The 14,380-nt window shown below is 40.9% G+C and overlaps 2 protein-coding genes and 1 non-coding gene across 7 annotated transcripts; all 3 read right to left on the bottom strand.

Annotated features, from left to right (window-relative positions):
• Window positions 1-1,561: 1,561 nt before the first annotated feature.
• dkc1 (dyskeratosis congenita 1, dyskerin) lies at window positions 1,562-7,580 on the bottom strand. 2 transcript variants are annotated; one of them, XM_037072414.1, is made up of 15 exons: window positions 7,491-7,580; window positions 6,594-6,646; window positions 6,388-6,474; window positions 5,583-5,674; window positions 5,273-5,457; window positions 5,070-5,134; window positions 4,721-4,847; window positions 4,392-4,522; window positions 3,993-4,136; window positions 3,796-3,916; window positions 3,476-3,594; window positions 3,266-3,369; window positions 2,918-2,960; window positions 2,496-2,678; window positions 1,562-1,760 (listed from the first exon to the last, which is right to left on the bottom strand). In XM_037072414.1, the coding sequence occupies exons 1-15, from the start codon at window positions 7,504-7,506 to the stop codon at window positions 1,698-1,700; spliced, it is 1,533 nt and encodes a 510-aa protein (XP_036928309.1). In that variant the 5' UTR covers window positions 7,507-7,580; the 3' UTR covers window positions 1,562-1,697. The 2 variants fall into 2 exon arrangements, with proteins under 2 accessions (XP_036928309.1, XP_036928308.1); XM_037072413.1 differs by having other exon boundaries at window positions 6,594-6,649; window positions 7,491-7,521.
• On the bottom strand, window positions 3,696-3,773 carry LOC119005289. The gene has a single exon (XR_005070465.1). It is a non-coding gene; the product is annotated as a small nucleolar RNA SNORD83 (small nucleolar RNA).
• A 1,265-nt stretch (window positions 7,581-8,845) lies between the features above and the next one.
• Window positions 8,846-12,495, bottom strand: im:7136021. Of its 4 annotated transcripts, none has more exons than XM_037072730.1 (5): window positions 12,401-12,495; window positions 11,995-12,241; window positions 11,209-11,400; window positions 10,848-11,058; window positions 8,846-10,676 (listed from the first exon to the last, which is right to left on the bottom strand). In XM_037072730.1, the coding sequence occupies exons 2-5, from the start codon at window positions 12,227-12,229 to the stop codon at window positions 10,442-10,444; spliced, it is 873 nt and encodes a 290-aa protein (XP_036928625.1). In that variant the 5' UTR covers window positions 12,230-12,241; window positions 12,401-12,495; the 3' UTR covers window positions 8,846-10,441. The 4 variants fall into 4 exon arrangements, with proteins under 4 accessions (XP_036928625.1, XP_036928624.1, XP_036928623.1 ...); XM_037072729.1 differs by having other exon boundaries at window positions 11,209-11,403; XM_037072728.1 differs by having other exon boundaries at window positions 11,575-12,241.
• Between the last annotated feature and the right edge of the window lie 1,885 nt (window positions 12,496-14,380).

A 14,380-nucleotide genomic window follows, 5' to 3' on the forward strand; every position in this document is an offset into this window, starting at 1 on the left:
TGTTTTAATTGTCATTGTTGTTACTATTAATACTATAATTATAATCTTTTTTTTTTTCTTTGTATGATAGGCTTATATGGTTGCACATTTAATGTCCATGACTGTTATAAGGGTGGGTGGGTGGGGTGTTGTGTTCTTTTTTTTCTTCACAATACTGTGTGGTGTCATTTCTAAATTCAGTCTTCTGAATTGTTATTTCCATTGTGCCTTATACTCACATGTCAGTATCCTGTATGTTTATATTTGTACTTGAAAAACAATAAACTATGGAAAAAAATAAATAAATACAATAAAAACAGAGAAGACATGCGCTCTCTATTTTCATTCCCTCCCCTCCTTCACTCTTCTTTTTAAAGTATAATCTCTTTAATTTTATTTTTAAAACAAGCTCTAACACAAGTCATCTCCGCAGAAATCAACTACTTGTTGATTTAATTCTTAAAACCAGTTTTATTTTGCAGTATTGAATGACTGCTTTAAGTGCTTCACTTTTATCAAAGTTTTTTTACAGAATGAAGTGCTTTCATTTTTGATATTTAATACATCATTAAAGTATCACAGCCTGAGTTAGACTTTAAGGACCACCACTTGAAGCCACAAACAAGAAAAGCTTATTAAGAATATCATAATTGATGATAATAGATGATAACAGTAAGTGGCTGCTTCATAAGCCATACAATCAGTTTCTAGCGAAACAGAGACACTGTGCGCTCCAAGCCAAGACTGGCTTTGCCACCAGCGCTCTCAAAGCGGACCTCCCACTGGCTATTGAAGCAAGAGCTTCATCCACAGAGTAACAGATTAACCTCTGGCTACTGGACCGACAGGGCAAGACCGCAGTCAAACCCAGAACACTCGAGAAAACAAAAACTTCAGGACTTCCTAACTCACAGCAGGCTGAAGATCTACGTACAGCTGGATCCACACATGTGAGTACGAGATTTTGTCTTAAAGTTCTCATTTCCGTCTTTTGAGCTTGAGACAAATTTGGATAGGGTATTGTCAGTACAAAAAAAAACAACTCCTGTAATATTTGAAAACTAAAAACCCAACCCTTAATTTTACCATCCGCACTTGATTACATAACTTTATTCCTAAATAACTACTCATTACAATCTCTACACTTTTACTCCTAATTTGACAGATAACCATCTGGAATTCAACTTTAATGAGAATGAATAGAACTGTGTAAAAAAGAAAAATAACCCCATTGAATTCTGATTATGAGATTGAATAATTTAATTTCAACTGCTCAATTTGTCCAGTCAGATGTGATTAATTTCCTATGGATTAGTAAAATAGATGAAACAGAGGTGGTGCCACATTTACAACTGTCTTCACCAGTGAATATATTTAATTTTGTAGTGTATCTACTATAGTCTTGTACAAATGTGTACCTAAATGTAAGCACATGAGAATTAAAAACTCATCAAATCCACCTGCATCAAAAAATGTTTAGTGTCCCTTAGAAACAAAATGTCTCAAAAACGAATTCATCAGTTTCCACTTCTGATGAGTCTGAAGGGATCAGAAAAAAAATGCAACATATTTACAGCATGACTATGGAATACAGAAAACAAAGACCTTTATTTTGAAATTACAAACAGAATGGTATTTACAGTTCAAAGCCAAAACAAGATTCATAAAAAATAATAAAAAGTCCGTCTTCATCCATATATACAGTTTCCCGGGTGCCATCACTCTGAAGCGTCGCCATCCTTCTGTTTCTTTTTCTTCTTCTTCTTCTTGGCACTTTCAACCTGCAAGAGAATTTTTTTAAAGATTTGACATATTTAATTATCTGACTTAAGGAAAATAAACTTTGATAACCCAGTTGATGAGGTACATTATTGATCAGAGCTGAACTACTATCTGTTCAACATTAATCAGATGTTCAATAAAAATCTTTAGTGTCAAACTGAGTCTTTGGTCCCAGATTCAATTTCATTATAAAAAGGGAGCTTTTTCATCGTGAGGTCACATGACGACAATGAATTGTTTTAGTGCAACCCATTACAGATGTGACTGAATCACAGCTACTGTGTTTAATGCAAAGACAACGTTGTCCTATATATATTGAGGTTTAATGATGATTCCAACATTTCTACACTTTGTGTTTTGGTCTTTTCATTTCAGCTCACTTAAAACCTTTGTAAGATTCTTTCAGGCAGAAGATATAAAAGATTCACTGTTTACGTATGGACAAACACATTGAGCGCTGGTGACATCATGGTGTCACCATGCTTTTGGAGGATTTCAGTTTGTTTGGTGCCTGACCATGTTTTGTTTATGTTTACAGAGACAGAAACATGTTAACACGTGGACAGAGACAAATTGCTGCTGATGTTTTACTGATTATATGTAAAAAAGCCTTCAAGTTTCTGCCTCATTCAGCATATTTTGTGTAACTGAGCACCCCAAGCTGGACATTACAAAGGATACGTTTTAAAATTTAAGAATTAAGAATTTTGACCTTCAGTTGCAGTCAAACTCACCTCCGTCTCAGGCTCCGCCACAACCTCCTCACCCTCCGCCCCTGCCTCCTCAGGCTCTGCCTCCTCCAGTTTTGCCCTTTTCTCTTTCTTTTTCTTCTTTTTCTCTTTCTTCACATCCTCCGCAGACGGCGTGCTTGGAGTTGTCGGAGCATCATTATCACTGTCCGCTGCCTCCCTTTTCCTCTGCGAAACATGGGTTAGGGTGATAAATTGGTTACTGACATCAGTTAGGCCACCAGGTGGCATCGGTCAGCCATGCAAGTGAACATTTAGTTAGGTCAGCAGGTTCAATAGAAACATAACATCTGATTTGGCCAATCAAAACATAATTACCAGTCTGTCACACCAGCAAAAGGTAGTATTGATAAATAAAATACAGACACCAGGTTTAATTGCAGATTGAGCTGGTCAGGTGAGTTTACCTTTGCTGGAGCGTCGGGTGACTCCTTTGTCGTCTTGGAGTTGCTGTGAAACACAGTTTAATGAATGTTTTATATACGTTTGATTTCAACGTTTGAACTGAACAGGAAGAGCTGTGATGACATCACTGCTGAGGATAGTCTGGTGACACTGTTTTCAGGTGAGCCGCACTTCAGCAAACAGCCAAGTGAAGATGCTCACAGCTGAAAGTTTCTGTAGCAGACTGACTCCCTCGGAGAGCACAACAGCTCACCCAGAGATAACTGTCTGCACAAACACCTGACTGCAAATCACCCGTCTGTCCTGCTGTAAAACCCTGAATGTGCCACGCCCCCTCAGGGGAGGTGTACCTGTAATCAACGTATTGGCTCTTCCAGTCATCCGGTGTGCTGCCATTTGGTTTCCCGTGTTTGTCGAGCAGTCCTTTCTGAATCATCATCTTCTTCTGACTCGCCTGAACAAACAAACTTGTTATCAGTAGAAAGTTTATTCATCAGAGTTCACAGAGGAGGCTGTGACAATGTCCATTGATCAGAAGGGATCAACACCACCAGATGTACCTTCGGTCCCAGGCCCCACTTCCGTGGATATGTGTCTCTCTCCATGATGACCCTCTTGATCTTTGCCACGACGCCGTGATCACACGTGGAGATGACGGCTGTGGTCATCAGAGCAACAGCTGGTAGAGGATCAGTCATTGATTAGTTTCACCATTTCTAAATGATCAATTTCCAATTATAAATATCCTAAAGATTGGTTATCAGACTGGTTTATGAGTGAAGCCATCAGACAAGGGTGATAGATGAACAGGTCATCACAGCTCAGAGAGCTACTGACACACTCAAATCATCATGTGGCTTCAGCTGGAAACACAGCTCACCTGTGCAGATAGCCTCGCCTTTAGTCGTTATGACGACGATGTCCTGATTCAACTCGATACCGTCTTCGTACCTGAGCACACCTGGCAACATGATCTTTGCTCCGTAACAGATGGCGTTCACCTGGGGACACAAGTGAGTCAATAAGTTGTGTTTCGATTGTTAGGGTCACCTGATGAGCGATCAGTGATAAACTCACCGCGCTGTCCTTCATCACCAGACGTTTGTGTGATACCAGCAGCTTCTCCAGCGGGAAGATGACTCTCCGCAGGTACGTCTCGTCTTTGTTGTGATCAAACTGCCATTGAGCGTCGAGGACATCGTGCATCGTTACCATGTGGTCCTAACGAAAAAAATGTACAGATGTCAGACTGATATCAAGATGATGTGTGATGATGTCGTAATGATGTCAGCAGCGTTGAGGCCAGTGTACATATCATGTAGCCTGTATCTCTGCTGCTGCTGCTTCCTGTTCCAAAGTTTAATTATCAGACCTGCACAGAGCAGCAGGCCTGAACTCAACACTTTGAGTACAACATCACAGAGGTGGTAACAGCTTCTGACCAATGAGGTCAGATACAGAACAAGTGAAGCTGACCTTCTCCCCCAGCACTCCCGACCGGACTCTCCTCAGTTCCTGCATCTGACCTCCCACCCCAAGCATCAGGCCCAGATGGACACACAGAGTCCGAATGTAAGTTCCTGCTTCACAGCTGACCCAGAAGATTCCTGCAACAGAAGCATATGACATCACAACCATGTGACACCACTGACAAACCACAAATGCGCTGCAAAAACTAAACCTGAAGCGTTAAATTAATAACCTCACTTTTTAAACCATTCTGATGACTGAACAACCAGTTTGAGTGAAATGTTTCTAGTAGAAGCATGAGTGCTACTCTGTTGTATATGGATCAATGATCTTACCCAACCTCCTCTCAGGGTCGTATTCGATCAGTTTGCTGTCATAGATCGTTCGGACTCTAAGTTGACGTTTCACGGCGGCGATCAGTGGCGGTCGCTGGAACAAAGCACCGGTCAGAGTCTCCAATGCCTGCAGACATAAACTGAGTCAGTGAGGGTCACAAGAAGATGATTTGCTCACCTGGTCACTTGCACTCACCCTAACCCTTAAAGTTAAACAGGTCTTTTAAACTGTGACCTCCTGCAGCATGTTAATACTAATGATGGAATTATAAATGACAACTACATTCTTTTTTAAATGTACACATTGTTCAAATCAATGAGTCATGCAGCAGGAAGTAGTCGAACATACCCGAGCCAGAGTGTGTTCGCTCTCTATCACATTGTGCAGCCGAACGATCCCCACATACTCTTTACCTGCAACACACACAAGAGAGTAGTGAGGGGGGCCGCTGGGTTTTACTGTGCTCGCATGCCTGCCAGCCAGAAGGAGACAGATTAATAAAACAAATCAGGATGTCATATTCTGACAATTATGTGAAGTGCTTCTTGTACCGGCGCTCTGCTGGGACTTGACCAATCGTGTGGCTCGATCCACACAGACGATCAAACAGCCTGTGACCTTCGGGTCGAGTGTCCCGCTGTGACCTGTCTTCTCGACCCGCAGAATCCTCCTGATCCACGCCACAACCTCGTGAGACGATGGGTTCGCCGGTTTGTCCAGGTTGATAAAGCCCGACCTGGCAGGAGCAGGAAGTAGAATAACCAACAAACGATGCCATTTACAGAGTCCAGAGTGTGTTATCATAGCATTCACCTGGGGATGGCCAACATAACCCTAGATGTTATTAGCGTAGCTTCTTACCTGACATAGTCCTGGATGTTTCTCTTCAGAGGGTTGCTGCCACACGGGAGCGGAGTGTAATGAGCTGTCCGGATGTTCAGTTTATCAAAATTCTGCAGGAAACAAAATTTAAAAAAAAAAAAAGAGAAAAATCAGATTTCTTTGAGTGTCTGACTGCAGTTTTATTTGTGTCATGCACAAGGAGAAACAGAAAGAAACCCAATTAATACTGCTGTTGGATGACAGTTAAACACTGGCGTAAACATGTACCTGTTTACATATCAATGATGTAAAAACATTTAAATTCCTTCTATCCCTTAAAAGTCTCAGCATCAAGTGATCAGAACAGAAAATCGTCTTGGCGGTTGTCGGGTTGAGTCTTTCTCTGCGTGCAGTTTTGGATGATCCTCCGACAAAACGCCGGAAAACCAGCAGCGCCGCATCGTAGAGGCCATGCCCCCAGAACAGGAGCAGAGGCGGAGACTGCAACAAGATGGCCGCTCAGCGAATGGATAAACTGGTTCATCACGTCACACGCTGGACTCAAACAAGTTTGCTGAATGTTTACAATCAATATCATTTTGACTTCTGCTGTGTTTGTCCCCATCAGTGAGCTGTAGATTTGTTCTGACTTCACACGTATTACATTAAACTCTTTCAATATTCTACTGCAGTACAGTTGCTCACGTTAGGGACTTTTCTTTAAATGTAGTATTTAAAGTTATTCTAAGTTAGTTATCACACGACTCGTTGGGCAGAAGAGCCAGCCAAACCCCGCTATCGGACCGAACCCCCGGCCTGTTCACTACAGGTGATGGCGTTTTACCTTCAGCAGCAGAGGCCATTGTGACGTGTCCAGAGAGGCAACTTTTGACTCTGGTTTGATGAAGAAATCGCCGCTCTGTTGGATGTCCTGTTGAATATATAACATTGGTTTAGCCTCCACCCTGACATGTGAGCACGACTCCCTCATAAATGTAAACTGTGGAGGAAAAATGATGTTTAAATCCGCCATTTAAACTTCACACTCACCCCAACTTCTTCTTCAAGGATTTTCTTCACCTTCTTCTTCTTCTTTGCTGATGCTGCTGGAACATGTGCAAACAGGTTAATTGTAAAAGGAAAAATAAATCATCTCCTGCTTTTTTTTCTCCAAGATGAATAATTCATCATTTAACAAGTGTCGGAATAAACCGAGTTTAAACTCTGTTGTTGCTGCGTTCATCTGAGTTTCAGATTACTGAGGGGAGAGAAGACCACGTGTCCGCTCCCACAACACGTGTTAGTTAGCATCAGGCTAACGCCCAGAGCTAACAGGCCGGAAGGACGGACAGAAAAGCACATAATCCATCAGCATGTTCCGAACACGGCAGAGCATCTGAGATCAATACAGGAAACGGATCAGACTGTAATGATCAATTAACTGAGTTAATGTGAGCTGTTAGACTCAGTGTGGCTGAAGTCACGCGCTGTAACATTGAGTTTGATCGTGAAATGTTAGTCATAATCTCTGGTTATATTCATATGTTTATAAACACATAAATATATGTGGACGTCAGAACTTCATCGAGTGAGTCGTTCCATGTGAGCCGCCACATGTGAGCGGCCTCCGGCTGCAGACGTGCAACAGTCCGCTGCTGCTCAGCAGCAACACAAACCGAACAGACACACAAACTGAGGATTCAAACTACAGACTGAGACACGAGACTGAGCTGTGAATGCTTTAAATACACGTTTTATATTAAACTACGTGTTTCTCAGTGCAGCTCGGTGTTACAGGCAGACGGCACGAGTGGAGAGTTCATACGGAGCAGTAAACGATTCTGTTTGTTTCACTTTCAAACATTCATTAAACACTTGTCATTTAAATTAAAAATTCACATATTTTAAAAAGTTCACGTGTTTTCTGTAGACGTGCAGCGCACTTACCCTCCACGTCCGCCATCTTCCTCTGAGAGACTGAGCACACACGCCGCGACTTTCTACTTCCGTTTCCTCCTCCTTCTTCTTCTATGGTGTATCAGACAGGACGGAGGCTCATAGCTGTCATACTGCCCCCATAGGTGGTAATAGGTACTGTCTTCAGTTTGACGGCTAATTACCCAAACATTACAGAATATTTAAATCCATTCAAAAAAACATTCCAGGTCTAAGCTACATCCAAATCCTGGCTGAACAGATTCTTAAAGGATGTGAACTCAACTGCACAAACAGGACAAACAACAAGGACGTGCAGGTATATATATATATATATATATATATATATATATATATAGATATAGATATAGATATATAGATATAGATATATAGATATAGATATATATATATATATATATAATAGTATAATAATTTAAACTACATGGGCGTGGAGAAGATTTCAACCACAACCGATGATGTCACAGACAGTGTTTCTGTAGAGCAACATAAAATCACATACAAGAGAGGTGACTATGAAAAAAAGCTAATGGAATAAATTACAAAATACTATTTGGCACAGTTGAAATAACACAATTATCCTGAAATTATCCTTAAATAATTTGCATGATGTGGTTGGTGGGTTCATGGATTTTTTGTTTTGTTTTGTAAAAGTTCAACCACAGTCGGCTGAAAACATCATGGATAAGCACTGGACAGGGTTAAAGGAGAGACTGCTGATCTATCACGACGATATATCACGACACTGTAGAAACAAATAAATCACAGACATAATAAAGACATGTAAGTATAAGACAACTGAAATGGAATCACAATCAGAATCAGAAATCTTTTAATGTCCCGCAGATGGGGAAATTTGTTTGTCGCAGCAGCATCAGAATGTTAAAAGAAAAGAGCAATAGCAAAATACAAACTAATTAAAAAGGAAAGAAAATTCAATCGATGTATATACATATTCACATAATATAGTGAATCAATGTAATTGAGTAGGTCGTTGACAGTGTTACAAACCCACTAACCAGGAACGGATCATTCAACTACATTTCCACCAAACCTGAAAACTGCAGAAATTAATCCATTTTATAAAGCTGGGGAGAAACAACATTTCACCAATTACAGGCTCGCCATTACTCTGCCAGTTCTCTAAATTATTGGGGAAATGTTGATTAGAATGTGAGATCATTTCATTGGTAAGAATCATTTATTGTCAGTCAAAACGTTTTTAAAGCAAATAGATCAACATCAATGGCATTAATTGAGTTAACAGATGAAAACACTGGTTGTATTGATGATAAGAAGTGTAAATGTTTGGGTCAAACACGGGTCAGTATTAAGTCCAACACTGTGTGTCCAGAAAAATAAAATTTGTTTTATTCACAAATGACAACACTGTTCTTTGTGTTTGGGGAAAAGTTATCATTACATTTGAACACAACCAAATGTATGTTGTTTGGAAAAAGCTATATAGATGAACAAGTACAAACAATGATTTATAATGTTAATGTGGAAAGAGTTTATAAAAACAAATTCCTGGACCTGATTTTAATCCACAAAATCTGCTGGAAACCTCGAATCAGTTATCAGAACAACGTTGGCAAAGTGTTGAATTCTGAAGCAGACAAAACACATACTGGTCTATTCTCACAACTCACTGTCCTTATTGTATTGTACTGTATTTTTCACTCTTATCACCATTGCTGAATTACTATGTGGAAGTGTGAGGCAGCACTTACAAAAGCCACTTATAACCAATATGCATACTTCAAAAGAGAGCATTCAGGATAATACATCATGTGGATAGGGAACACACAAACACACTGTTTTTAAATTCACATGTATTATAATTTATAGATCTGGTCAAATTTAAAACTGCAATGATCATGTTTAAAGCAAAACTTCATTTAAATCTGAGCAACATTAAAACATGTTTTGTGACAGGCTTTTTACAATATAGAGGATAATTTCATTTAATAACACAATGTGTCCTATAAATAGGGTGATGTGGTACGTTGGGGTGGACTTGTGCAATGTGTCGGGTGAGGAGTTGAAGCAAAGCACAAATATAAATCAATTTTTAAAAAATACAAATAATATATTTTTGTCAGGTATATGGAAGAGGAAAGGTTGTGTTAGGTCATGTTAACACTTATCTGTAACACTGGGTGGATATTTGGATTGTAAATAATGTGCCATTGATATTAAGTATTTAATAGGGTGGCAAACAAACTGTGGGTTATTGTTTTAGTTATAAATACATTTGAGAATTTGTTGAAAGAAGAAAAGAAGAAAATTGAGAAGGGGTAGGGATGTATATGTTTTACTTCTACATGCTCCTCTTCAGACACTTTTACTTTTGTTTTGTTTGTTTTATTATATTGTTCTAATCTTTGGTTGACAATAAAATCATTCATTCTATTATTTCCTATTCTAATTATTCATTCTATCATGATTTCAGACAGAAACAACTTTTTTCTCTTTATTTTCTTTCATATTTTATGTTTTTACCTGCACACAGCTTTGTGTGTTTTTTGGTTCATGTTTATGAATGTGTGCATAAATATATGAACAAATCAGTTATCAATAACTGACACACCTCAACAAATCCATTACCTGCCAAACTTAAATCATGTTCCTCCTGAGCAATGTATTCCCACATGTTACCAACGACGTCACCGTGTTGCCACTTGTGTAGCCACAGATGACAAACATGGCGGCTGTTTAGAACCCGCTCCTTTGCACCACTTTAAAAGGGTCATGGTTGCTGCCATTCTAAAACTGCAATAAGTAACAACAACTGTTTATAAAAATGACTCAACGCTGAAGCGCTTTGACGATTATGACACCCTAACCCTTGCACAAAAAAAGGCACAGTAAGTACAACAATGTAATTTGAATATTCTGGTTATCAGCTGATGTCACGGGCTGTGACGAGATTCCCTGATTGGTCAGACACAGTGGCAGGTGAGTGGATCTCTGTGTGAGCTGGTGATGACTCGGACTCTGTGATTGGTGAGGTCCTGCAGGTCAGATATCAGCTGCAGCAGGCGAGGACTTGGTTCATTGACGACCCAGCTTGGGTCGGCCGGGTCGGGTCTGTAGTACGAGTCCAGAAGTTCAAGAGTGTCGAGGTGCTGCAGCTGCTGCAGACGCAGGAAGTCACCGTCTGACACGTGATGATGTCTGAAAAACAACAAACAGAAGGTTACTATAGAAACCAAGTGTTTCCTAGAGGTTGATCCTTTTCTGAGCAATCAGCTGATCAGTTTGGACGCAGCCTAACCTTGTTTCAACTTTTCTGGGCCATGTTATTGATTACTGATCATTATGGGTCATTGGTTGTTAGTGACTCACCTGATCCGGAGTGTTCTCAGGTGAGGGAAGAGGTGTGGGAGGAGTGTGACCAGGTTGGAGGAGGCGCTCCAGGGTTCCAGGTGCAGGTGTTGCAGGTGAGGAGCTCTGTGTGACACCACCTGCAGATCTTCAGGCTGCAGATCGACACAGAGAGTCAGACTGAGGAGGGAGGATGGCAGGATGTCAGCATACACTGCCAGAGGATGGCCTCCTATTGGACAGACAGAGTGACGTCAAGGTGACATCACAGCATCAGCAGGAGCAAAAGATTGAGATGCTTCAGTGACAAGAATTGTCCTGTCTTGTTACCGTAGAGTCACAACAGAGTCTCAGTAGAGTCACAATAGATGATGGATCTCACCATGCACACTGAGGCTGCGCAGCTGTGGTAGTGCCATCAGCCATGTTTGCAAGTGACAGGTGGGTCCAGGTACAGAGTACAGGTGGAAGATTGACAGGCTGCGGAGGCAGGACAATGGCTGCAGAGCTTCGTGCGTCACCACAGCATCGTAATTCAACAACTGCAGGTCAGACAACTGCAGAGCGCTGCCACCTGCTGGCAGAAAAACACAACACATCTGTCATCACTAGCTACATGGCTAGCTGAGCTAACTTGCTAACAGCCATTTTTAGCTACAGAAAAGAGTACAGTGAGCAGCAGTTAGTGGTCACACAGGTGATCGGCTGCCCCCTGTTTGTTTGGATTGACCTTCAACAAATGTTCTACCTGTGTGGTGGCCAGGGTCAAAGAAATCATGTGACAGTGTCTTGTAAGTGATCATGGTCCAGGACAGGTGTTTCAGCTTGGTCAGGTGAGTCAGGACACTGCTGGGATTTGGTATGCTCAGACTGCCATCATGGTGCAGCAGCAGTGAGGTGAGACGAGTCAGCTGACTCACAGAGGCCAACAGCTGAGAGGCAGGACAGGTGAGCTGCACGTTACAGAGGCTAAGCTGCGTCAGCTGGTGACTCACAGGAAACAGGAAGTTGAAGTTTTTGAGTGGTATGGAAGAGTTTGTGATGGACAGACGCTGCAGCCGCTGAAAGAGTTTCAGCTCATCGATACCCCCTTCCCTCCAATCGTCCAACCCCAGTGCATCAAGAGCAGGAATCCAGGTGGAAAGCTGCTTTAGGTGTTTCCTCTTACCTGAACGAACTGACACAATACCCACATGCCGCTGAGCCAGGCTGCGCCAGAATAGGTGGTTGTATCGAGAAAATTGTTGCAGCACGATATGGAAGCCTCGCCACAGGGGGCGGGATTTATCCAGCAGGTGTCTGAAGTGTGAACAGGTGCAGCGCACACTTAGTTTGTCTCTCCAGGACAGGAAGCTGAACACCTGAAGCCAGAGCTCAGCAGGAAGCTGCAGCACTGACGTCATCACCACCACACACTGCAACAATCAGAGTATCAATATTGATTATTGATTATCATTAATGTCTGTTCACCTGCAGCTTGACAGGAAGCTGGAGTGCTGACATCATCACAGCGATAATTTATCAGCAACAAATAAAACCTGTTATTCAGATCAATCGATTATTATTTAACTCACTGTGACTCTTCGTCTCTTCTTCTGCTGCTGCTGCTACTTCCTGCTGCGTCAGAGAGCAGAGAGTGTGTGTGAGCAACGAGAGGTCTCACTCTGACTGTTTCTCCTGACCTCAAGATTCAGTTTGTTACATTATGACACACACACACACACACACACACACACACACACTGTGTGTGTGTCAGCAGTGCGTTAATCAAATCACAGTTGCTTTACATTTGAGTGTCAGAACAACATATCAGCAACAGCTACACATGTAAAATTCTGTCAGCAGCGTTTTGAGGTACCTGTTGTTAGTGTTCGTGGCGCCCACAACAGATCTGTTTGAAAATGCCTCAGTTCTGAAACATGAAGACATGTACTGAGCTTGATGATGATTGGACTTATCATTAATGAGTTTTGGACAAATTCAAGCTCAGCTCCAGCTTTTGGGAAGTTTTTTGGTCAATATGTTAAAAATGTAATAAATCAACAAACTTTATGCAACTTTTGATCAGATTTGTCAATAATGATAGAAAGAATAATAATATCTCCCACAGCCTGTTTCCGCTCTTCAACAGCAGAAGGAGTGAGACCTCTTCACAATTAAACATCCTGTGTGTGTATGTGTGTGTGTGTGTGTGTGTGTGTGTGTGTGTGTGTGTGTGTGTGTGTGTGTGTGCATACTGACGTCACTGTCAGTAAATTACATAATTACAGTTTAATAAATTACTCTGAGTCTTTGAGACAATAAACATGGCTGAAATATTAAGGTCATGTACTCGTGTAACTGTACAATGTACAAATACTTCATCATGAGTAAAAGTACTGCAGTATTATCAGCTCAGTGTTACTCAAGTATCCGAGAAGAGTTTAAATGATGTGTTAAAAGATGAGCAACTGATTTTAAATCTGTCAAAATATTTCCTTTATAAAAAATGAAACTGATTTGAAGGAGACTTGTTCATTCTGTAAATAAATCACAACAAATACGTAAACTGAGAAGTAAATATAAGTTTCTGCCTTTCAATCTATGAAACTGTGGTTGAGACTTTTATTAATTCCACAGAGTAACAACAGAAAATGTTGATATGTTGTTATGTTGTTGTTGTTAATGATGTTGTTCTTGTTGATGATGTTGTTGTTGTTGATGTTGTTGATGATGTTGTTGTTGATGTTGTAATTGATGATGTTGTTTATGATGTTGTTGTTGACGTTGTTCATCTATCACTGTGTTTACTGTACAGATCTCAGAGTTGAGCAGGTGTTAAACTCTCTTGATTATAGTTAATAATTGATGAGTTACATGCAGCAGAATGAAGATCAATAATCATAACATCAGGAAATGTCATGAGTGTATGCAGTCCAATATTATCTAACTGTATGATTGATTACATCTTTGAGGTAGTGGGGGAGGAATAAGTAAATCATTATTTGCTGATGATGGGGCATTATGGGTAACGGGGGAGAAATAAGAAATATCTGCAGAAGCTGCAGGCAGTGGTTGATACAGTGGAGCAGTGGGCAAAAAGATGGGGGTTTAAGCTGTCAGTTGCATAAACTCAAGTGATATGTTTTGCAAAATGCCACAAAGATATATCAATAAAGTTCTATGGTGAAACACTGGAGCAAGTTAAACGTATTTGTTTTCTGGGAGTGCTGTTTGATGAAAACCTTACCTGGAGGCAGCACACTGAGTGGACAAAAGATAAGTGTAAAATCTTAATAAACTCTTGAGATGCTCATTAGGCCAGATTAGATTATGAGAGTGTCACATGTCAGCAGCAGAGAGTAATCTCTCCAGTTGCAGCTCTGCAGGTTGAGATGGGGGAAGAAGATCTGAGAATAAGGACTAAGCTCATGCTGGCTTACTGGGTTTATCTGCAGGGCCATAAAAGGTCTCATTCAGTAAAGGCCTGCTGGTTGACTGCTCAGAGCATGACAAGTCAAACTTCTGGAGCTTAGGCTGGGATGGAAATGTAAAGGCTGAAAGTGTTGGTTTAT

This window comes from Acanthopagrus latus, chromosome 16 (genome assembly GCF_904848185.1).
Source record: "Acanthopagrus latus isolate v.2019 chromosome 16, fAcaLat1.1, whole genome shotgun sequence".
Classification (NCBI taxonomy): Eukaryota; Metazoa; Chordata; class Actinopteri; order Spariformes; family Sparidae; genus Acanthopagrus; species Acanthopagrus latus.